The sequence below is a fragment of the Wolffia australiana genome, chromosome 2 (genome assembly GCF_029677425.1).
Source record: "Wolffia australiana isolate 7733 chromosome 2, ASM2967742v1".
In the NCBI taxonomy this organism is placed as follows: Eukaryota; Viridiplantae; Streptophyta; class Magnoliopsida; order Alismatales; family Araceae; genus Wolffia; species Wolffia australiana.
Genome location: NC_135836.1, coordinates 20359034 through 20384853, shown reverse-complemented (window position 1 = coordinate 20384853; position 25820 = coordinate 20359034). Strand labels below are relative to the sequence as shown.

Below are 25820 nucleotides of genomic sequence, written 5' to 3'. Positions count from 1 at the left end.
GAGAGAGTTACAGAGAGCAAGAAAAAATGAGAGAGAACGTGAGAGAGATAAATAACGAGAGAGAGAGAGAGAGAGATAGAGAGAGAGAAAAAAAGAACAAGAGAGGATGAGAGAGAGAGAGAAAGATAGGGAGCGTGAGAGGGAGAGTTATAGAGAGAAAGAAAGAATGAGTGAGAACGTGACAGAGAGAAATAACAAGAGAGAGAGAGAGAGAGCAAACGAAAGTGGGAGAGAGAGAGAGAATGAGAGAGAGAGAGAGAGGGAGAATAAGAAAGAATGAGAAAGAGGGGCAGAGCCGGAGAGAGAGAGAGAGAGAGAGAGAACAAGTAGGAGTATAGTTCCGGATCGTCCCGGACGTGGACAATGGATGGGGCAAGATGAATTTCATCTTGTCCAACGTCTGGATTCAATACTGGGACGAAGGACCGGATGAATTTTCGTCCAATAGTTAGAAAATCATCCCGTCCAATCGGGAAAATTTTTCATCCTGTCCAGTCCTCCTGGGATGAATTTTCGTCCCGTCCCTCATCCTGGACGAAAAAACCCATTTTACATTTTCAATAATATTAATATAGATTTTTCTAAGTTTTTTAGCAAATTGATGAGGAGAGAGAATGCGAAGGGTCATATGTACAATTATTTCTGAGCGGTGCCGGTTTGCATGCATATAAAAAATTAGGGAGTTTGATGTGAATTTTCATTGCAAGGCCAAAGGGCTACATCTCAACCGTCAAATGTGAATTTGGCAGTTTTCTGTCTAGATTCATCCGTCCAACATCGGTGACCCATGGGACAAAAACCATCCCATCCGGTGGGCACCAGGATGAATGTTTGTCCCAAGATTCATCTGTATCTTTGGACGGGATGATTTTTTTATCCTGGGATGAAAAAATCATCCCGTCCGTATCCCTGCACTATAAGTGGGAGAGAGAAAGCTTGAGAGAACAAGAGAGAGGGCCAGAGAGGGGGAGAGAGAGAGAGAGAGAGAACAAGCGGGAGAGAAAAATTAGAGAGAGTGAGAGAGATAGAACAAACAGGAGAGAAAACAAGAGAGAGAGAGAGAGAGAACAAATGTAAGATAGAAATCTAGAGTGTATGAGAGAGAGAGGGAGCCAGAGGTAAAAACATAGAATGTGAGAAAGAGAGATAGTGCAAGTGAGAGATGGAGGAAATAAGCAAGAGAGAGAGAGATAATGGAAGAAGGAGAGGGAGAGCGAGTGAAAAAGAGAGAGAGAGAGGGGGAGAAAAAAACGAGAGAAAGAGTGAGGGTCCATGAAAGGGAGTTGTTTTTGTCTCCAACTATTCAATTTCAATAAAAAATTTGAATAAAATTCTAAAATCTATTTCAAACCCGAACACAAACCTTGTTCCATTGAAAGAACTGAATGGTTCGAATCAAATCTCATTTTGATCGATCAAAAAATTGAATCAAGATTTGATTCAATCTGAACCCCGATCCCTAGAACTACAAAGAGAGGAGACTGGGAGACACCAGAAAAAAACATATTAGTGAATGTAATATGTTTTCGCTTGTGATGAGGATGTGATGTTGTGACTGCACAAGAACAAGACCTTTTGATTTGTAACAGGACTGGAGATGTGCGGAACTACATGTCACAGATTGATGATTGTTCTGGCATGTCTCAGAATCTGGATTCTGCCATCCATTATGTTCCATCATGTCCCAGATTTTGACACAGACCATTCCCTAGAATCTACATTCTGAAAGAACAGAAGAAATAAAACTGCTTACATAATAATGAAAAATTATAATTACAATAATGGTTGTGACAGTGCTAGTAACTTTGTACTAAAACATGGGGATTTGGACTGATAATTTTACACTTCAAAACTCAAAACAAAAAAACACTCATAAATCACTTCTAGGTGTGGTGGCTCTCTTGCCTGACCTTCAAATATTTATTTATATAAATAAAAATTCATATAAATAAATTTTAATGACCCAATAATTTTGATATTTTGGTTACTCTAGGTCTAGGGATACACACAAAAACAGATATTTCAAAATCAACAAAAGCCCATCCAAGGAAAAAATCAATAGGAAATTTGGATGATAAGAATTAAATGTACTTCTATTTATCCTTTTAAAACTCTCAGCATGTAAATTATAACATACCATTTTAATAAAATTATAACATACCATTTGGATAAAGAACCACCCCCAATAATATATGATTTATCTTTTTCAATCCTGTTTTTTGACGGTTGACCTTTCAGCGCTACAATTTTCTGGGATATTTTGGCCTCAAAACAATCAAACCAAGCTTGATTGGACAATCGAATACCAAATAAAATATGGATTATTGAACCAAAATAAAATAAAAACCCAAGAATATCACCATTGCATAGATCAAAATCATGATTTTTTGGTGGCTTGGATGAGTCCATCAAGTGTTTAGCCTCTAAATATATCCGTCCGCTCTTCAAAGCTTTAGATTTCCGATTCGTCCTCTCAATGTATGCTGCAATAAATCTAAGGGGATTTCATCACCATCTAGTTTCAGCAAAAGCAACACTCAGAAGAAGCAAGAGATGAGGCCATTAAATCATGACTAAGGGTATCAAAAGAGGGTGTGCTCCTCTATTCATTCCATAGGTCTTGACCAATTATGTTTTTTTATTGACCAACAGGTTAATGACTATTTTCACAATAGGAAGGAAAAAGGGAGCAAGGTAATTGGTTCTTGAAGATGCCCACATAAAAATATGGAAAGACTAGAAGGCATCTTTTTTTCTGCTATCCATCTATCTAAGCATTCATCTATCTATATATCAATTTATATAAATAGGTATATATATTTATTGATGGAGATATAGAATAATATAAGGCAAAAGGACAGATAGAGATTTGGGGACTGATAACTATTTGATAACATGCAATTTATTAGGTTAATGTGACCATTTTTACATGTTAATTTGCATTAAATTGACTATATATGCGTCTTATAAACCCTAAAATTTCTAAATCTATTTTTATAATGTTATTTTGAATTTTACAAAGTTTTAATTATTTTAAATGGTTTTTATGACATCAAATTCTGAGAGAATATAATTTTTTGAGTTGGAATTTAGATTTTATTGAATTTTTTGTATAAATTCTAACATTTTTAATGAATTATCATATTTTTGGAATTGCTTATTGGCTGTTTGACTTTTTCAGGATTTCAAAACTTGGGGGAGAGAGAAAATCAGAGTGCTGAGAATGATCTAATTCAAATCGCAATACCTGACATCTAGAAGGATTTTTGGGCTGAAATTTTGAGGGGAGCTTACTTTTTCCTACCTCTTTCCATCCATACAGTTGGACCTATAAATATAGTCTAGGATTTTTGTAAAAACTATCTTTGAACTCACTTTTTCCCAGATAGGCTGATTGAAATAGCTTGAGGGTTCTGAAGGTCCATCAAAGTGTTCTTGGTGTTTTGAGTGATTGGGGAAGATCAATAGAAAAGTGGAGATGCTGATATGCATCAGAAAAGTGTCTCGATCCCGATGGAACATAGGGATCTATGGTTAGTCTCTTGCCTTACATTGGTTTCTCACATTTTACATATTCATATCCCTTTACTTAGATCTACATCCTTATTTTTATCATCTCATTCTCATCAATGTCTTTCATCATCTCGCCCTACCATAACCATCTATGATATCAATCTCTTCACCTTAGTTTCATATAAAAACCTAAATGGTCTACTCCATCATCCTCTTCTCCATCTCACAACCACCTATCCATTCTTCTATCGTATCCATTAGTTGGATCATTGTCATTTCTTCTTTCACCATTCTATTTTACCATCATCCATCCACATCTACTCACATCCATTCACCCATTTCCTCATACTATCTTCTTATTCATCTTCTACACCCTTCATCAGTTCACGTCCTTATCTATCTCACCCTCATTTCCATTTGATCTATCCACATCCTCCTGCTTATTCACCATGTCATTATTCATTAAATAATTATTATCACCCTCTCACCACCTCATATTCATCACGTCATAAGTATCTCCTCTCACCATCTTATTTAATACGTATCTCTTCTCATCCCTCTTGAATCATCCTTTAAAAAGTACTAGACCCTAATGTCAGTTCTCTATGGAGACAACCCTTGCTCATCACTAACTAGTCAAATTATTTTATGAGTAAAGGTTCATAATGATTATTTATTAACTGAAATATCAATGACAAATTAACACCCTAAATTTGAGTTGATCACTATTACATTTATAGATTGATCCATTCTGGATTCCTCGTTTTTTATCTCTTATTAATTTTTATCAATCATTTAAAATTGGCCAACCATTCATTGATACCTTATCAATAAATTTAATTTTTTATCATTATTATGAAGAATCATGATCCATCCAAAATATTCAGTACATTATTATCCAAGGATTTTAGAAAACTAAAGGCAGTTCTCTTTCATTCTCTCTCATTGAAAAACTAAAAGAACTCTCCCTCATTCTTTCTCTATTCAACATTCTTTCTTTCAAATTGGATCAAGATCAATCGATCATTACCAGTTCCAAAAATAAAAACTGGTATATTCTCTATCATTGTTTTTTATCTCTATTTTTTTAATATTTTGCAAAAATAAGGTGATGGGTACAACCAACCCTAAGGTTGTGGTCTTCCACCAATCCAGTATGACTTAGATGCCACCCAAGGGCTTTCTGTGACATTTGTTGGTTATCACTACCGATATCTTAGGCTTGCTTTATCAAACACACCACCTCCAACTCTGTCGTTAATCCATGCATATCCAAATCTATGTCTGTTGCACCATCAATGGTAAAATCATCATCACTCGACCCCCCCCCGGTCGCTCATCGATGAAAATCTTATGTCATATCTATCACAATGGTATCTCTTTTATCTGCTCCACTTCACACATGTACATGGCATGAATCATCACCCAGTACTGCCAAAGTGCCGGCGAATCCATTTATTTATAATTAATTAGTATTTTGTATAAAATTATATTGAAAATATTCATAAATTCTGGATAAGTTAGGTTAATTAGGAGAATTAAAATTTATAATCATTCATAATTGTTTTGAATTAATTTTCACTGTCTATTGTTATAAATTTATCGAAATTACAAAAAAATTTAAAAACCCCAATAACTAGAAATTAAAGTTAAAATTAACATATTCAATACTTGCACTTTGTTGATTCAACCCCTACTTGCCCTAAGTTCTTATAAATATTGCTTATTAACTAAAAAACCTAAAATGACACTATAAACCCTGATTTCTGGTTCATTGGGTCACGCATTGTGGATGATCAGGCATCATTGAATTACTGAATAATATTTTTTTATTCATTCTCATGTATTTTTTAGAGCAGAAACATTTTAAAGGATGAATTCAAAGGTATACCTACTCCTTTCATTATTTTTGACATTACAATCAGTTCATAATTTAGTGGAAACTTTTTTCCTTGTAATGATTTAGAGCATATGAAAATTATGATTGTTATCATCCATATCAAGACTCATATGGACTATGTCATTTTAGTTTTCCTCCTACTAACAATTTTTTATTTATTCCTCCATATTTTTTTCTGAAAAATTAAAATTATCATTATTCTCATAATTTTTATCACAATTTGATTTAATTGAAATTAGAATATCTCAACTTGATGATTCTCCTGAAAATGACAGATTCTTAAGAAATTATTTTCAGAGGCATCAAGAGAAAATTATAAAAGAATGCCTTTTCCTAATGCACTCATTTCAATTTTTTGTTAGCATAATGATTTGTGTTTAAAATTTTAAAGCTTTAAAAACTATCACATAATATAAAAGGGTAAGTTCTTTATTAACAAGATGTTTTGATGAATGCAACTATTCTGGGAAATTATATTTTGAATGAAGAATGGAGATAATAAAACTTATTGTTGATTATGAGGCCGCAATAGAATCAAACAAATACAAAATGGATTGTAGTTGAACTCCAGGTATGCAAAATGGTTTATGTGATCAACATGAAGATATTAAATGTATGGTGGAGGACAATGTCATTCACTTTGACCAAGGTCAAAGTGAATGGCACATAAGAGTGCATCGAGGAACACTAGTATCAGAAGTTTCTCCATACCTTCATTTCAGCAGAGAACTCTACAGCCAGTCTTCAACAATCAACCATCCCAAGCTTCATCTTCTAGTTATTTCCAACAAATGCAAGGCCCTCAATGAAATTATTTGATTTCGGGGATGATGCCAGACCAGGAAAAGATGATGCAGGAGCTGATGGGGGGGACTAGACATAGTGGAAATGATCACACGAAATATGACCAAAACCTTGATCAATGGAATGGAAAATGAACGCACGAAAATTCTGGTCTTTATGGTTCATATTGTTCTGTGTGCTTTAATTATGATCATGAAAAAGAAGAATGTCCAATTTGAAATTTCAAATGGAAAATTCTGGAGATCCTGAACAAACACAACATGACAACCAGCATGAAGAAGAGAGGATTAACTATATTACTGGTCAATCTAGCATTGTTCCTTTGATTAATCATGAATATTTACCAAATACTATGTCGAATTCAACATGTTCCATATTTTCAATTAAAGAGACAATTTCAGAAATTCAAAGGATGTTTATGAGGGATAAAAATAATAGTTTTATAAATTATTAAAGAATTACATAACCATATGAGTAATTTTAAAGAAGCTGAAACTATTTCTTATATTCATTTATTATTTAAGGTGATATTTAAGTAAACACGCATGATGATTTTCATAGTAACGTGAATAAAAGCGAAGGGAATAATTTCCTACAGAAACTGAAGGATCAAAAATTTCCAATAAGGCTACCATTGAATATCAAAACAGAATTTGTTGAACCATATATTGTTAAATTATTTTTGAAAATAACTATTTCATTGTTTGGCATAATCATTTATATGGTAAATATGAGAAGTTATTTTATACAGATCATTGTTAAAATAACCATTTATTGTTAAAATGTCAAAACATAATCATTTATTTGAGGATTAAGCTTTTTTTACTCATTGGCCAATAGTGCGATGAAATCAAATATATGGTCACGCATGGATAGAAATAAATGCTTAAATATATATAACTACAAATAGGCTTCACTCCCAACTAAAGACTTATATTTAAAGTTAATTTTAGGGTTAATAGCACAAAATATCCCAAACTTGTTCAAAAATCTGAGACTTATCCTAAACTTTTTTTTGGCATGGTATATCCCAAACTCGCTAAGTCGACGACGACATATCCCGGTGATGATGTGGAATCCATCGTGGTTGCCAGGTGGATTTCCGGCCAGATTTTGACCTGGCAGAATCCACCTGGCAGCCATGATGGATTCCACGTCATAACGGGAATTCCACCTGCTAGGTGTTTTCCGATAAGAGAGAGAGAGAGAGGCATTCTAGAGAGAGAGAAGGGAGAGAGGCATTCTAGAGAGAGAAAGAGAGGCATTCTAGAGAGAGAAAGGGATAGAGAGGCATTCTAGAGAGAGAAAGAGAGGCATACTATAGAGAGAAAGAGTGGCCTTGTTCCTTGACTACGACGTCGACGACCCCGACCGCGCTTTCATGTCCGATTCTGTGAGTTTTCTCTCATTTCCCTGCTCGTTCCCTTCTTCTCTTCTCTCTCTCTCTAGAACGCCTCTCTCTGCCTTTCTCTCTCTCTAGAATGCCTCTATTTCTCTCTCTAAAATGCCTCTCTCTCCCTTTCTCTCTCTCTAGAATGCCTCTCTTTCTCTAGAATGCCTCTCTTTCTCTCTCTAGAATGCCTCTCTCTCTCTAGAATGCCACTCTCTCTCTTATCGGAAAACACCTAGCAGGTGGAATCCCCGTTATGACGTGGAATCCATCATGGCTGCCAGGTGGATTCTACCAGGTCAAAATCTGGCCGAAAATCCACCTGGCAGCCACGATGGAATCCACGTCATCACCGGGATATGTCGTCGTCGACTTAGCGAGTTTGGGATATACCGTGCCAAAAAAAAAGTTTAGGATAAGTCTCAAATTTTTGAACAAGTTTGGGATATTTCGTGCTATTAACCCTTAATTTTATGCCGAACACTATATTGTTTCATTTTATATCTCTTTCTCCATATCTTAATTTCTGTATTCAAAAAATCTTGGAGCAGGACACTTTTTAGACCAAATTTTAAATCTAAATTAATTCATAGGGGGATTGACAATTTCTTACATATGTGTTTGAAGCCATGAATTAGTTTTTCTTTCAGGATTGTCCTTTCAATGAAGCTACCAGAAAAGATTATTGTTTCTTCTTCTTATTTATTTTTCCATTTCTTTACGTGGTGTTGTTTCTGTTTTTGTTTTCAGGAATTTACCATTTTAAATAATTTGAAAATCACTCAGAGGCTAAGCAAAAATCTAAAAATTTTCACGATACATGAAGAATAAGAAATACCCCTTCAGTTTGTAATTTTTTTATTTCTTGAATTTATTCATTTATTATGCATTGAGGTCCTTGCATAAAATAATAGGGGGAGTTATTCTATAAACTTTCACATTAATATAAGTTGGGGGAAGTTTTTTTTCATGAGCGTAGGTAATATCATAACCCCACCTTAGCATAGTATCTTCTAAATCTATGTCTTCTCTTTCTCATTGGAATGGGATGACTTGTACCGAGAACTTTATACTTGATCAACACTTCCTTTAGCGACGGATAAAAAATAAAAAAGGGGAAAAAATTTAAATGTAAAAAAAAATGGGGTTTGTTCTTTTGAAACAATGTTTTCTCTAAAGGTGTGTTGATCATTTTTGTATATCGTCACTTGATTAGGGAGAGGCACACCCATATTGTTCACCAACCTCGGCTGTCTCTACTCTCTTCTGGTATATTCTGTTCATTTGTCGATTCTTAGAAGCAAGCTATCTAAGTATTATTTATCTATCCATTATCATTTACCTACCTGGACACTTTATTTTAAGTCATCCATCATGAACTCGATTTAGGGGTAGTAATGATCGTTGTTGTGAACCGAGTTTCATACAATAAATTTAGATTTTTCCTCACTTAGTATAGGGATTAAGTAAGGGTTGAACCTCAGGGAGCTTAGGTATGAGATTAGATTATTTCTAGGATTTGAGAGAGTAGAGATACCTATAGTGTTAGGAAGGTGATTTAGGAAGAAAATTGAGAGGAAATGACTGATGCAAAAGTGAAGTAGACTATGGAATCAATTTTTAATATAGATATAACTATAGTAATGATCAATGAAGATGGTTTTAGGTGATTTGAGGGATGAGAACAAACACTCTAGGGGAAGAACGTGGAGAGGAAGGGAATGGAGTGACCAAGATTTTTCTATGAAATGATGTGATTAATTCCACCACAAAAGGGGTATAACACTTCTAACTATCCATGGAAGGCTTACAAGTAAAGACAATGTCTAAACCAACACACACAAACCCGTTTTTGATGTCGGTCCTTGACACGGTGATGCGAAGCCTGCTACGACGGTGCTCCTCCACTTGAATACACTCCCACAACACTCTTGAGCATCAAAAAATGCTAGGAGTGGGCCTTGACCTCACTCTAATTCCTTCTGGTATCCTGATGCTAAGAGGAGAACAAAAAAAGCACGAAGAGAGAGAAAGAAAATAGCATTTGTAGGGTTTTAGGGTTTAAGGGGTAGTTTGGTCAATTTAATATTTATAAATTATATGGAACTCAAACTTGTGTCAAACTTATACCATTTGAAAGATAATATCACTAGGAAGCTGCATTTAAAATTTCAGCTCAAAAGGACGTGTATACCAAAAGAATTTAAGGGTCAAAGTGTAGGTTTTCGTGGCACCAATTTTCACCCCCTTTGTATTGAAACTTACAGAAAACCCCCTGTTTACTAAAATCACTGTAACTTTCTCATTTTAACTCCGTTTGACTTCAAACTTTTTTCACAAGAATTTGATCCTTTATCTATTTAAATCATTAAAACTTTGAAATCCTTGATAAATTTAGGTATTTCTTATATTTTGTCAAAACCCTATCCTTGGAGACTTACTTATCGTTTCCAATACCTTTAATGAACGAAAGTTTACCAATTGACTACCTAAAGTCACGAATCATCCTAATATGAAAGGATGATACTTAACTACTCACAAACCTGATTTGGTGATGCAATGTAGTCGACTACTTCTCTTTTTTCTTTTTGTTTTTTGTTGCTCGTCGCACGTATCTTTGCATTCGTTCCACGTGTCATTTCCTGTTCCCTAGCATTCCAATACTCATGAAAAGTGAGAGATGTCAACCACTTAAACTCGGGGATGTCAAGTGGGGTTAGTCTCGTAGAATAAGCACATAATCAAATAAAATGATGCATTTTAGGGTTAGGATGCGAATTTCACATAAATGCAGTATTTCACCTTAGAATTAGCATAAGTTCATGATTTCTAGATGAATTATTATCAAAATCTGACATTTTTATGCATGTATGCAACGAAAAATTCGTGCTTAACAATCCACCCTTATCTTGTTTCTTCACTCATAATTAGATAGGAACCTCGTCACCCATGTTTTATTGAACCAGATTTTATATTTTCTGCTTGGCCAGGAGTAGAAGATGTGCATTCCATGTTTTATGGTAGGCGAAACTTAGCATGGACTGATAGAACATTCTTAATAGGTTATTATGATAATAGTTTCAATTCATTTGCTTTAAAGTGATTATATATGTGTGTTATCAAGCCTAAAATGATTAAATCAATTTTTGGAACAAAGTTTTAAATTTTTTAGGGATTTTTTTGACTTCATATTCTGAAAGAAAATATTTTTAAGTCAAAATATGTTTTTCCTGAATTTTTGACATTATCTTCATTAATACATGATTTCTGTAAGTTGAAAAGCCTATTTATTTGTATTTCATTTGAAATTATAATCGATTTCAAATTTTCTACAGCATATGTTGCTGTTTGATTCGTTGAATGGAGACCAGTCATTTAATCTAGTTAATGATTTGCATCAACAAATCAGTGCAAAAATATGCCATTATTGCAATACAAATCATAATGCCATAATAGCTAATAATTGTGTGGCATATGCTTTTTTATAACACATGCAATGTGGCCTAATGAAAAAAAAGACAATTTTTTTGTAATAAACGCACACATGGACCAATGCTGTAACATTTTAGTTCATATTTTTTTGCTTTATTTTATTTAACTTGACAGGTTAATGATTGTGGCACTGACCCAATACATGTCCCCAGATACATGGTACCATGTGTCCACGCGGCACGAATGTGTCCACGCGGCACGAATGTGTCCGTTATGTGTTGGGCCTTTTTAAACGTGTTTTGGTGTGGAATGCACAGATCTCAAGTAAGCTTCTTATCACACACCCAGGGCACAAAGAACACGCCTGATGGATCACAGAAACTCGCTAGCTTTGATCAGCCCACACATGCAGGAAGCAATTTTTTAGATAGACTTGCAAAGATCCATGCCTCAATTTATAGATCAGAGAACATGGGTAGAAGAGACCAGGTGAAGACAAAGTGACCCTCAACATTTCAGCTCTTCTCAAGATCGTGGCAACGTGGAGCACTCATGGCCATTCATTTTCGCTCTTCTTGTCATTGGCAATTTTGGTTCCTAAGTTTTTTTTTACACTTACAATATTAAGTATTCATTCATTTAATGAATGGTGTGGATCCCTCATCTTCCACAAATGTCAATTCCATGGGTGGCAAGTGTCATTGCATAGAGGATGAGGACAAAAATACCTTTAAATTATTTAATCAACAGGTAACATGGCATTAGGAGTATATATTTCCTGAAAAATATGATTAAATCCAAAAAATCATAATACCATATAAAATGGATTTCATCATTTGAAGCGTGATAACACACATCAATAATTCTTTGTTTTATATAAACCTTTATAATTTCACAAAAAACATAATAATTCATGTATTACCACTCGGATGTAGTAAGATGTTCATGTAGATAATTGAGCAGTCAAGATGAGATCATCCACCCTCCGTGTAGGAGGAGATTTACTCAAGGGAGATAATGCATTTAAAACCCTACCTAGGGTAGTGAGGATATTAGATAAAGCATTATCAAATGATCCATGTTACACATGAGAACTAATTAACTGATTGATTAGGCTTTGATGATTGACCATATCCAAAAAATTTCTGGCATCTCATGCATATGACGGATTATACATAAAGGGTAACCAATGACAATAAATGTTTCATGATAGATTTTGAATACTACTACGTCTCTTCCAGAAGACAAAGTGTAGTTTGGCACCCTATAGACTAGAAATTTAAATGATTGGATAAATTGATCCTTAATTAATTAATTATTAATATGTTAATATAGTTAATTAAGAAGGCTCTTAATAATTGTTATCAGGCCATTAGAGTTATTGACTAGAATGTTACATGGGCCTAGAGGGTCGCACACATAAGATTATAGGACATTGATGGATATACGTTAATTAAGGGATTTTTATGGAACATTTTAAATAATGCATAAATTGGAAGTGGCAGCCATTTTAGGCACCTAGGCTAGATAGAGCTGCCCGCCCCCCTCTCCCTTCTCATTTTCTTCCTTCAACCAAGAAAAGTGTCTTTAAAGTAAGAAGATTTACACGGAATTTAAGAAGAGCTGGAGAAGAAGAAGAAGAGATCCAAGAGCACATTGGTTGCCCAGATACTTCTAGAGTCAGAAACACAAATGACTTCAGAAGATTCTCCAAGGGAACAATTCAAGGGTGAAACAAGCTCCACATGAGGCACGTAAAGTTTGATTTTTTTACGAGATTGATTTCAGCTTTTGCAGCTCGAAAAATTATTTTTCAATTTTACCAAAGAGCCCAACGACCGCCTTGACGGGTTGGACCTAGATTCTCTTTGGCTTCATTTAGAGATCCCATGAGTGGTTGACATCAATGGACAGTTTTATTACTAAGTGATGATACGAGGCAAGGAGGCCAAGATACTCCACATGTGTGGCCTTGTAGGTAGCAAATATGGGACACTTAGGGGACAAGATTGGGCTGTGGTTTTTCCATAGCCATTGCTTGATGTGGTGCTTGATAGCCAAACGTGATAACTGAAAACTGTGAAGATTTTTTCTCTTTCAAAATCTCTTCATAGTAGGTAGACTATGGTGATATGTATACAAGGGTTAAGCTTACACCATGTTGATGAGGTAAAAATATAGTTGAAAAATCTTATGGCTTTCGAGTTTTAAGATATGGAATTCTTGATAACAATGTATTGTAAATTAGTTCCAGCATTATTTAGCAATCTCACAATGAAAAAGTGATGTCTCATAGTTTCAACATGTGGAGAGTCTGGGTAATAATGGCATCACTAGCAAATGAGGTGGCCAATGTGCATGACTCAAATACCAATGTTTTAATCGACTATACATAAACCTCTAAAGAGATAAAGAGATTGAGGGGCAATCATATGGTGCCAGATGTGTTGATCCAAAGTTTGAAAATGGATTTTTCTTGAGAGTTATCCAGATTTGTTCAAAACGAACACTTATGTATGGATCATAACTTAGTATAGCCTCTTGTTAAATATTCTAATTAGAGTGCCAGGGTATAGGAGTCCATGTTTCTCCAATAGGACTTTCACAATCAACTAGAGAGATCTAAGAGGGTAGATACGAGTCAAGAATCCTACCAGGCACTAATTGTGTCATGGCAGTTTGCCAGCCTATCACCCTGGACATCTCTAGCTAATGGCATTTCCAAGCACACTATAATTTATATTGTTACATGAATCAGAAGCCTCATGATGATCCCATTCATTGTAATTTATCAATATAAAGATTCCCAATAGGGAGCTCGTGGTCCACATACACCACACTAGCTTCTTGGTGGTGCTTAATCCCTAGATCAACGTTTTTTGTCTATCCACATGCCTTATGTCAAGAAACCTAGTAGTGGCAATGTGGGCCTTCTAGTTGGCCAGATCCATGAAGTTTGGACAAAGTTTATCCATGGATTAATTATCAGAGGTATCGAGTGCATTTCTAGAGTATGTAGAGGGATACTCATGAGCTCTTGATATCTCACATGGATCTGGCCCCAACGAAAGGGAAAATAAAGCACTAATCCTCCGATTTTATTTCACATCTTGTCCAATCGAGCATCAAAATAGTTAAAAGATTAATGACCTAGAAAATATTGGACATCTAAAATAGTTAAAAGGTAAGTGAGTGCATGGTGTGGAGATATATGATGTATATATTTTATGGAGGTCTTTGGGCCTACCATAAAACTATTCTTCAATGGTTAACCACTTGACCCAAATCCTTCTCAGAGGTAGAAAATATACTCATGAATCCCTTAGGAATCATATAGAGTTTATAAGGAAGAGAGTTGCATCATCCACAAAACAGAGAGAGTGAAATAATTCAAAACCCCTTTTGAATAATAATATCGGATGAGACTCTGAGTTATCGCTCATGTGAGTAATATATATTGATAATATCTTTCACCAAGATGAAATGGTGCATGAGATATGATCACACTTCCATGCACCATGTGTGGTTATCAACCAAAAAATTTCTTAAAATTTTCTAATATGATGTAACAGTATTTTTAAATTTTTCTTATTTTGATTTAGGCTTCTGATTCATGTAACAATATTTAAAATTTTATTATAAGCATAGAGGAAGTAAGAAAGCAAGTATTGGATAAGTGAATTCTCAAATAGTCAAAATTAATTCTAAAATGATGAGGATATAGTTTTATTAATTACCCTAATTTATTAAAAATTAAAAAATAAATAAATTTAGGAATTATAATATAATTTTATTGTCAAAATAACTAATTATTTATACATAAATACCTTAGCTGGAACACTAGCAACGCTGGGTAATGGTTGATGGTTGTGGCATGGAGGGAATTAGTGGTTGAGTTTGACCATCAAATTATGATGGAGATGGCTGTGGATATGAATGACGTGGATTTTATCATTGTCACAAAGCCAAGTGAGTGATGTGGATTTTATCATTGTTAATGGTGATAGAGATGGAGGGGATTACACATCGACGATTAGTGGATTTGTTGGTAGAGTGCATGATGGTGAAAACAAAGACTATCGATGATGATAATCGATGTAAAATGACAAAGACCTGAGTGTAAAAAAGATGAAGATCACAATAACCTTGGCGTCATGTACAAGGATGGGGGATATTTTTATAGATCATAGATAGTAAATGGATCCTGAAGGTACAGAAGAAATGCCCCCAAAATTTCATCTCAAAACTCATAGATCATTAGATATCTTAAGTTCAAGATGGAGCAATATGAGCCATGCACTTTTCTCTCTCCTCTAAATTTTATCTTCATCCATTTTCTCTTTCTATGATCAGTTGGGTCGATCACTAGCATGGCACAAAATTTAAGGAAGACCGAAAAAATGTTAAGAAAACTCCACATAATATTATATGCAATTTAAATGAATCAGATCGCACAACAGGTTGGATTCAATTTATTTCAATAAATGCATCAAATGTTATAATATTTTTAAACAAAGCTCAAAGAGATGATGTCTGACATCATCTCGGTATCCGAGAATTGTCTCCGTACTGACCGGACGACATCATCAATGACAACACGCCTAAAATGACTGTCCAATCACACATCATTTTATGAAATATTTATAGGCAAAATTTCACCAATTACAAGGCACAACATCAAAACAAGACTTGACGTGTACCCCGTAAAATGAACAGCAAGATGAAGGTGATGAATCATTATCCTGAAACTTCATTTATGTAACTTTGTAGAGGGTCAATCACAGAGATGGAATGCCTTTATGCATTAAGCTATTTTTGAATTCTGATTTTATGACAATAAAGTTATTTTTCCATTTATTTATTCTTAGAAAAATGCATAAAATACCATAAAATGTGGAAAAATCAGAATTCTATTCTAATATAATTATTTGAATAAATATAAATATGTGGTTTTTACTCATAAAATATTTTATTTATGAATGTAATGTGAGCTATATGTATTAAAATACCATAAAATTAAGAAACAACTGAGCTTTATTCTGAAAATGTAATAAATCATTGCAAATCTTAGTAACATGCATTTAAGAGAATTTCAATACATAACGTAAATAAATTAATATAAAAATGAAGATTGAAGATAAACTCTGAAGCATTATTCTTGATTTTTGGTGAATTTTGATGAATTTATGGAAATTAAAGCAAGGCCAATCAAAAGTCAACCATAACCTGGGTTAACTTGTAACGCTAGGTCAAAGGGTCTAATGGACGAATTTTGACTCCAAAATTTAGGACGCCTAAGTCATATATTATGTGCCTGAAAATATCTATGAAAATATAAAGTCAAATCTTAGGTAAGTTTAGTGTTCAAAGGTAGATTGGATTTTCAAGTTGGAATTGCCTAAAATGGTATCCATCATGTATCTGGTAATGTATAATGATTTTAAGGAAGAGTTCCAGACGAAAAACATCCTAAATCAAATCTAGTTTGCAAATATAATTCTTTTTCAGAATTTTTAGATGTATAGTTTAATATTTATAAGGGTAAGTTTGTTGGTTTAATTATAAATTATATTTAATTTTGATTAAATTATCATGTTTACTATTTTTGCCATCGAAAGAAGTATCAGCTATGTTAAGAAATGCACGGGCATTTTAGGCATAAGTTTCAGATTGATCAAAATAAGAGGAAACACAAAACGGCAGCTAAAAGCTCTTCCCAGGAAAGAGAAAAAGATTGTTCAAGAACAACCCTTCAGCTGATTGTTCGAGATCATTTCCTGGACGTAGAACTCCAGGATCCAGAAATCCAGATCGACCGGAAGATCAGTATGGTTTGTTTCTATTTTTTTTATTATTATTGGCAAAAAACATGGTGTCGGATATGGCCAGCCCTGGGGTTGTGCCCATAGACCGATCCATCCGTGCCCTGGACGCCACCCAAGGAAATTGGTTTGTTTCTGTTTGCATCTTGATTGCAGGTTAGCCGAGGAATATCCTGACAAGGTGCCGAGACATAGAGCATTCTTCAACAATCAACGATCGATTTCCTGGGAAGAGTTCTTTGAAAAATTCTGGATTATAAGTAGGCTGAAATACTTGTAATCCAGAATTCTCCAAGTTGAACCATATACATATATATATATATATATATATATATATGTCAGAGCATTATTTATATCGTTTGATCGTAAAACTAAACTCTAATAGTTCAACTTGGATTATTAAAGTTTGACTGAAATAATTAAACCGGATTAAATCCATCTGAGTTTTAAATTCGTCACTGTCAAACTAATTTTGTTGAAATTAATTATAAAAGTCACGATTTAAAACTCTCTCAAGCCGAATTTGATCCACTACATAAAATTGATTCCTAAAATACAATATTGAAAACTCTAAAGGTTTGTTCCAATTTAGGGTGTTTTCGATTTGGTGGTGAATTTAAATCAACATCAGAAGTCGAAGTGAACCGTATAAGTTAGATTCAAGATCACAGGTACTTCTTGAATAAAGATTTATATCTACTGATTGCTGATTGGAGGTTATTAAACACTGATTGATATCAGTTGAAAGTGTCATCACTTGACCAAAATCAACTTATAATCATTGAGTCTTATCTGGATGTCTAATAATTGAACTAGATTAAATTGAATTAAAGTTGGATTGAATCAAATAAATATAACTTGAATTGGATTCATAAGAGTTCAAAAGTAACTGATATTGGTTTATATTGACTGAAAAATATTAATTGTGATTAAACCTAAGTGATCAGTCCGCACTTGTATTGTAGAATTTTTGTTTTGTTTGTGCAAAATTAACAGTACAGGAAAGTCAACGCATATCTACCAAGGAAGAAGAACAAAAAATACTGAAGGATTTGCTCAAATCCTTTCAACTTTGGGTTCATGTTTTTAATAATTTAATGCATCAAGCAATAATTTATTTCTAGGCAGGTAAACGTGAGAAATTGCAGACAAGACTATGCCAAATCTTTTGGTGATCTCAGTCAGTTGTTGAGGATAATTGAAATAGTTACATTTGATTATTAAAGGAAACCTTAGTTTTGACTGATTGAATTAAAGATCGAGGATAAAACAATTTAGTAAATGTGAATTGGAGGAGAGTGAAGGAAATTGATTTAATTAAAGCAACTCTTGGAGATTGATATTCAAATCCAGTGACCGAGGGATCACATAAATGAAAATTATATAAGTTGATAATTTTTATTTATCTGTCAAGCATTACTGTTTTACTGCTTCTGAGATTGTTTCGTGAATTATCTTGCATACTCAACACGCTATGGTGGTTAGCACAAGGAGACAGGTGTATCTTTGGGTGAAGGCAAATTGGGCCAACCTAGAGGACTTGGGTAGTCCAACTAAAAGGAGACGAGAAAGCTTGTATACCTACAAAGGCTAAGGGGCCCAAGGCAACTTGCCATTTCAATTCCTAGATAATTCACAAAATCTGTGTATCTCTATTACCAGGCTGATTTAGCAAGGGGGAGCTATACAGACTTGGTTAGAGATTGAGTATGAAATCCGGTTGGATATCTCAGGACAAGAGTAAGGGACTATCCATGCCATGTATAACAATGTCGTGTGTTATCCTTCCCTCGTCCATCATTCCAAAACATAAATACGGAAAATCTAGGATTATAATTTAATGTAAGTTAATGAAGTGAAGAGATTAAACGGATAGCCTAATTTAACCCCACACCCCCTTTCAGGCTATCCCATGAAACGTAAATGAATAAAAAATTAGCATGTTATTCATGATTATCACTTAGTAATGGAGAATCATGTGGAGTTTCCACTTATCAAGAGTGAACAAAGGTTTTTTGTAGTAAAAACATTGAAAGGTAATGAAGTCATTAGTGAAACCAAAGTATCTCAAAACTTCGGTAAGGAACGTTCATTCGAGTCTATCATAGGCCTTCTCTATATCAAGTTAGATGATTATATTTGATCTTGGAATGTGGTAACCTAACTACTATGCTAGTTTGTCAACTAGCATAACATTGCCATGGATCTACTCACCTGTGACAAAGACACATTTCTTAGAAGAGATGAGTCTATCAAAGAAAACCCCAAGTTAGTTTGTAATTATTTTATATACAATTTTGTGGTCATAGGTTCAATAAACCCAACTATTCATATTTTTTATACTTACTGATGAGGGTTTTGAGTTGTGATTACAAATGAGGCTTAAATTAAGTAAACTAATCTAGGCACCCACAATTGGTTATTGTTGATACAAAAGATCGATGGGATGTCAGTGTGAGGCCCAAAAATTGGAGCCATATTAAGTATCTAAATCCTTATTAGTATCATTTAGGGATTAAGCCTTGTCATTCCGCCTCGTGGAGGTCAATTAACTAGTATCCTTGAAAGTATCCTCAGGAATGAAGGAAGAGATGCTTGACGATTGGTTAAGAGTTATTCCACGGAAGACAGGACATTGGGTGAGCTTGCGGGACAGTCCAGAGGGTGAGGGGAATCTGGTGGGTGAGTCAGAAATGTGCGTATGAGAGAGAGTGATATAGGGGGAGGGCAGATCAAATGTTTCTCTCTTGATCAAACTAGATCAAAATATCATTAAGACAAAAACATATAGTTTCTCTCTGCCAAACACTATGAACCCACAATATTAATTTCTTCCACATCTGGAAAAAAAAAACCAGTGGGACCCATCAGCCCATTCCCTTTAATGGGCCGATCCGATTCAGGCGGCCCTAAAAGTAGGACAACCCAGGTCATTGGCACGTGCCAAGCGGAAAACCCATTTAAAAAATAAAAAAAGGGGTTTTCTCCTCACGCCACGTCATGGTGGGCCCTGGCCTGTCTACGAGGACCGTAGACAGACAGGAGAGGAAAGAGAAAGAGAGGAAGGCTTTTTTAAATGAGATTCAAGGACGACGACGTTTCTAACTGTTTCTCCGTCACCACCTTTTTCTCCTGCTCCAGCCAACTTTTGGTTGCACATCGGCGAGTTCCCTACTCGCGCCGTCCTCCTGAGGACGGATTCTTCATCAAGGCAGTTCGTCGATCGACGATCTACCTCCTTTTGCTGTTCGTCGAGCCTATTCGGAGTTTTTGATTTGGAATTCCCGTCAATCGGAGACGATATGACATGCTGGATCGCTTTCTCCCACTTCTCGATCAAATCGCCAGATCGGTTGTAAGTTTTTATTTGACTCTGCGCAAGCATTGATCCGTCGCGAGATTTTACGCAATTCGATCTGGAGCCTGTGAAGAGCAGGTTGAATTCTTCATCGCTGCCTCGGATTGATGCCTGATTTTGGTCCAGACTTGCGCTCTTCGCTTGTTGATTTCATGGAGACGATCGGTGCCCGATTGAACCAGATGCGCACAGCGGGAAGATTTTCTCAATGATCCATGGGCGGGAATCTCTGGCGAGTTAATGCAGCGGCGGTGGCGTAGAGGTGGCAGGTCTACACCTGAAGAAAAGGTCTCAGAAGTCAGATAATCAATGCGTGCAGTCGTCTAAAAATTCGCTCTGAAGAATTCGCCAGTTTCTGGCTAATCTACTTGCAGTTTTCTGCAATTTTTCCGTCGCTGTCTGCCGGAAACATCTTCTCCCAGCTGAGCTCCTTATTTTTTTGCCGACTGCCGGAAACATCTAAATCGAGAGCAAAGGCTGACGCATAAACCGACTGTGGTTCAGGTACTGCTGCTACTCGAGCTCTGCATAAGAAATCTCATTAGATTTTGCATCGATTCAATATGGTGAGTATCATTAACGCTCTCGAATTTCAAAAGTTAAAACGCAAACCTAATGATTGATGTTTCTTCGTCGTTGATTGTCGGGTCATTTTCCTCTCTGTGTTTTTTGTATCCTTAAGAAAATTACTACATCAAAGTTTGGTCCACAGGCTATTAAATGCTTGTCAGGACCCTGACGAAGACAAATAGGATTGTCAGTGGGGGTCCCAATTTGAGATCCAATTTTCATTCAAATTTGAGTTTGAACGTAAAACCCAATGCCCACAAAATGTGCTCCACGTAAAGCATTTACATTCACCGACGACAATTACTAATCCAAAGTAGAGCCATTTATTAAGGATCTAACTGACAAACAGTAGGGAGCTATTGTGTCCTCATTTGGCGATTACTCGCTGTTTTGGTATGGCTGAAGCTGCAGCACACAGGCTGTAACATAACGGGCTAAACATGGCGAAGAACAAGAATGAATATGCAAGGCCAGAGATGAGTAGAAGAGGCTGCATGCCTCGATTCATCAACATCTTCGACTCCCGCCGTGGTCAGGCTACGCGAAGGTTGCTCTCGTACCACAAACGCGACACCAGCTGCCATATCGATGCCCATGGTAAAGCTGCATACTTGACAAGAATATATTTGCATTTCTCTTCATAAATCTCTAAAAACTCTTCATATTTTTTCCTGTACCTCAGGAAACAGTTCTTCTATCAGAATACTTAAACTCCCAGCCTCTCCAGCGCAATTCGACCAGGATGCCTCAGAAGTATGTCGCAAACTTAAGGGCTAAACACCTTTAAATTCTTCAAATTTCAACCATTCGCCAGAGATTTTAGGCACTGAATGTTTTTCAGGATGTGCAAGGACGCGCAGAAGAAACGTTCAACGAGCATAGAAGCAGTAGATATTCAATGGAACAAGAGAAACAGCCCAGTAAAGAGAATTATGAGAAGAAAAAAGAAACCAATCGCGGGATTGAGCAGAGAGATGAGACATCTGGATCGACAAACAGGGGAAGAACTGAGAGTTCTTCCCACAGACTCAGCTGGACTCGAGTACTGGGAGAGCTCTCCGGCATCAATCATTCAACAGAGTTAGCCGGAGCTGAAGAGATTTTGCATGAACACCCTCTGAAAAGGGAACAGGAACAATTTAAGACTTCAAAGAAACGTGGGGCGTCAAAGGAATCTAAATTATTAGAGAAATGGAAGTCAGCCCCAATATCACAAGAACACCCTTTAACCGGCGAGTTGCTCCAGAAACAAAGGATGAGAAGGCTTTTCCCAAGGAAGAAGAAAACAAGTGGTGAGGAAGACATATTTGATAAAATAGTCGTCTTGAAGCCCACAGCATCGATGATCCATGATTTATCTCGCGTTGTGAGTTCCAGAACAGAAGAAGAAGAGAGACTTGATACTCACTTCTCAATTAAAGAGGTCAAGAGGAGACTGAAGCACGCCATGAGAAACTACAAAATGGATCATCGACTCTGGTTCCTCGGCAGCATACTTCACACGATCCCAAATAGATACCAGAAATCCAACGACAAAATGAAAGAAAAAGTGAATAATCAGTCGATGATCACATCTGTAGACAAGTTTCAGCGAAGAACTATGAGCATCGCGTCGACTTCAGATTCCCCGGCAGAAGAATATAAGTTTCAAATTCAGGCGAAAAAGCATCTCGAGGAGCTGATAAACAACCTTAACGACGTTCCAGAATCTTCGGCTGGGACTCCCTTGGGAATATTACTCTCTCTTACAGAATGTGACTTAGAGACTCCTCTACCCATACAAGAGAGGGAAAGTATGTTTTTCTAATCCAAACTGTTTGATCATATGTTGAAGTTATAGGTGTATTTCATGGTATTCTTCTTCCCTATTTTTAAGGGCATGTAGAACAGTCGGAACCAGACAACAAACCTGGCAGCAATACACAGAGAAGCGAAACGAGCGAGGAGGATACATCATCTTCATCACCAACACCTGTAAGCTGACAAAGCATCACCTGTAAGACTACACTACTCTAGGTGGAATAATTTACATCAATTTTTCTCTTTTTTCGTTGCTACAGCATCCATCAGAGGCATCAAAAATGATGAATTTCATACCAACAATAGAAATCGTCACTGAGAAGCCAGAGCGGCGAAGCCCGGTATCCGTTCTGGACCCGTTATTCTCCGAAGAAGATAGCAGCCCAGACCAACCATCCCATAAGCAAGGTAAGAAAAAACATAATTCATATCTGTTTTCTTGAATCTGACCCGAGATTTGTTGCATGCAGTGGAATCCTTACATCAAGTGCCCCATATTAACTTCGACGAGACTGATGAATCAGAAGGACGAGACCGCATAAGCTTCTTAAATGACCCAAAATCTGAAGCTGAGTATGTAAGGAGAATTCTCTGTGCTTCAGGACTGATGGATGGCGAGGTCTCGCTGAAATGGAATTCTTCATATCCGTTGGTGGCAACATCTCTGTACGACGAAGTCGAGTACCCGTCTGACGAGTTTCCGGACGATCTTCGGCTTCTATTCGACTCCACCAGCGAAGTTTTAGAGGCAATTCGAGGGAAACTCTTCACTTGCTCGATTCCGGCAGGAGAGAAACTCCTCGAGATTGCTCTCAAGGATATAAATTTCAACTGTGCAACTAGCTCACATGGTACATTGGCGCAGATCACGGAGAAGAGTCTCGGGCCGTGGATGAATCTCTCGCCAGAGACTGAGAGCATTAGCGCTGAATTTGGAGACATAATCCTGAACGAGATGATAGAAGAAGTTTTACTCCAATTCCAGTGATGACTCTGGATCTTCAATATATGTTAGGCGGGTAGCAAAGGAGCCTGTACATATTCTATGAGGGGAATATATTTTATCAGATATCAATCTCGAGGCAAGTTCCATAGTACAAAACGTGTGTAAATGTTGTTTTATAATCAACAGGTGCAAGTTAAACGTATATGAGCAAGATTGTCGAGTTTAAACCGGAGGGTTTATGATAATTCTCATGTCATCTACCCCTTTCATTTATTTCAAATTTGATTATCCTTCTATGTGGAATGTATTTTACCAGCTATCAATCTCGAGGCAAGTTCCATAGTACAAAACGTGCGTAAATGTTGTTTTATAATCAACAGGTGCAAGGTAAACGTAAATGAGCAGGAGTCTCGAATATAAACCGGAGGGTTTATGACAATTATCATGTCATCTACCCCTTTCATTTATTTCAGATTTGATTATCCTTCGATATGGAAAGATTAAATGTCAATCGTTCGCAGATTCAGAAATTTCTCAAAGAACAACTCGGAAGAGTTTCTGACATATTCATACGAATCAACGACAAATCCCACGATCGTCTTGAATCATAGAAGAAGAAAGATCGAAAATAATAAATTGAAGGATTAGAGGACTCACCGATCGCGAGGACAGAGAGAAGATCAAGAGCTGTTGCGGCGAAATGCGACTCCAATTATCACGGCAACCGCTGCCGCCGAAGCTCCCGCTGCAAGAGTCAACCAAGAACTGCCACCGCCATGGCCGGACACACCTCCATCTTCCAGCAGAGGCGGCGCGGTTGGCCGCCTATCTTCCTCATTCCACATCGAAGAAGAAGAAAACGAGAGATCAGCCGTCTCGCCGGCGCCAAAACCTAGATCCCAGAAGATCCGCGCGGAGACGGTGACAACGCCACGGAAAACGCCGTTCGGCGATCTGATCGGCACCGCGATCGTCCCGGCGGCGATCCGAGAGGAAGAAATAGGCAAGGCGCCGGATCCGATCAGTTTCCTGCGGTGGAAAGGAATGCGAGGGGAGTAGAAGACCTCGATCTTGACGCAGGCCGCGGAGTCTTCTAGGGTTTTCTTGCGGAGCGGGAAGAAGGAGAACCGAAAAGTTGATTTCCGGACGCGATCTGCGCGGAGTCTGAGCTTGAGGCCGGGGTCGATCCAGGCAACGACGTGGTAGCGCTTCTCCTCCATAGCCGTCGAGCTCAGCCCCTCGACGGAGAGGATGGCGACCTCCAGCGCTGCCACCGCCGCTGCGGCTTGGTCGGGGGCGGCCATCCCCTTCCTCTGGCCGCGGAAAATGCCAGTTAGTTGAGTTGCTCGCTCTAAATTTGTTCCTGGCTAGCTTATGAGAGAAATTAAGTTCTTCAGTTGTCATTTTCTTGGATTATTTTGGTGCTTGTGGTGTTAGTGAATGTGATGGGTTATTTGTCTTGATTGATCAGTCTGGACATCTAGATTCTAGAATCTTTATCAGGGAAAGAACTTTTTGTGCTTTGACGATGACATCATCCATGGCAGAGGTGATGGGATGACGGAGGACGGGTTCTGATCTAGACTAGGGTTTGGCTTTCCCCGTTTGGTTTGGGGTTTCAGCAAAGACCTAAAGTTTACCTAAATTTATGTCATACTCAGGTCCAGTCTTGTACCCTAACTTCCATTCCCTATGGAGACTACTCTTACTTGGCGCAAGCTAACTGAAGTATTTATGAGTATAGGTTTTTAGATAGTATTGATTAAACTCAATTTCACAATGACGTAATTTTACCGTAATTTTGAGTTTATCAATTGCCGTCGTTGCCAGGGAACGGTTGTCATTAGGGCTTTTACTCTCTTGTGTGGGGATTATCTTTAATTTAATTACGTGCTTTTTGGATCAAGATTAGTGTATTAGTTCTATAAGACCCCATAAGGACGAACACTTTTCCTATTATTTTCTAGATGTGCTGTCTACTTTTTTATATTTATTAATTTTGAGTATAGATTTTTACGTCAAATGGCCTATAGAAACCCACGTCATGACTTAGGAGATGAAGTCGAACAGGAGGAAACCTCTTATGTCAGAAACACTAACGATGATATTGAGGATTGCGTGATAAATGAGAATTAGGTCCAATTAATAGAAGACAAAGATTAAATGAATATTGTACACCTCTAGGGTATGAACCGCCAATGAGAATTAACGTTCTGATTGCTGAAGTTTAAGATAGATCATCATATGATGAAATATCTTCCCACGTTTCATGGTTTATCCCAAGA

General features: G+C 36.7%; 2 protein-coding genes across 3 annotated transcripts; one reads left to right on the top strand and one right to left on the bottom strand.

Annotated features, from left to right (window-relative positions):
- The first annotated feature begins 21229 nt into the window (after positions 1 to 21229).
- Positions 21230 to 23808, top strand: LOC144700024 (uncharacterized). Its single transcript, XM_078571393.1, has 6 exons — positions 21230 to 21386; positions 21472 to 21542; positions 21631 to 22582; positions 22666 to 22763; positions 22850 to 22997; positions 23060 to 23808. Exons 1-6 carry the CDS (start codon positions 21230 to 21232, stop codon positions 23575 to 23577), a joined length of 1944 nt encoding a protein of 647 aa, XP_078427519.1. The 3' UTR covers positions 23578 to 23808.
- On the bottom strand, positions 22861 to 24891 carry LOC144700025 (uncharacterized). Of its 2 annotated transcripts, none has more exons than XM_078571394.1 (2): positions 24193 to 24889; positions 22861 to 23632 (listed from the first exon to the last, which is right to left on the bottom strand). In XM_078571394.1, the coding sequence occupies exon 1, from the start codon at positions 24837 to 24839 to the stop codon at positions 24216 to 24218; it is 624 nt and encodes a 207-aa protein (XP_078427520.1). In that variant the 5' UTR covers positions 24840 to 24889; the 3' UTR covers positions 22861 to 23632; positions 24193 to 24215. The 2 variants fall into 2 exon arrangements, with proteins under 2 accessions (XP_078427520.1, XP_078427521.1); XM_078571395.1 differs by having other exon boundaries at positions 22971 to 23535; positions 24193 to 24891.
- Positions 24892 to 25820: the final 929 nt, after the last annotated feature.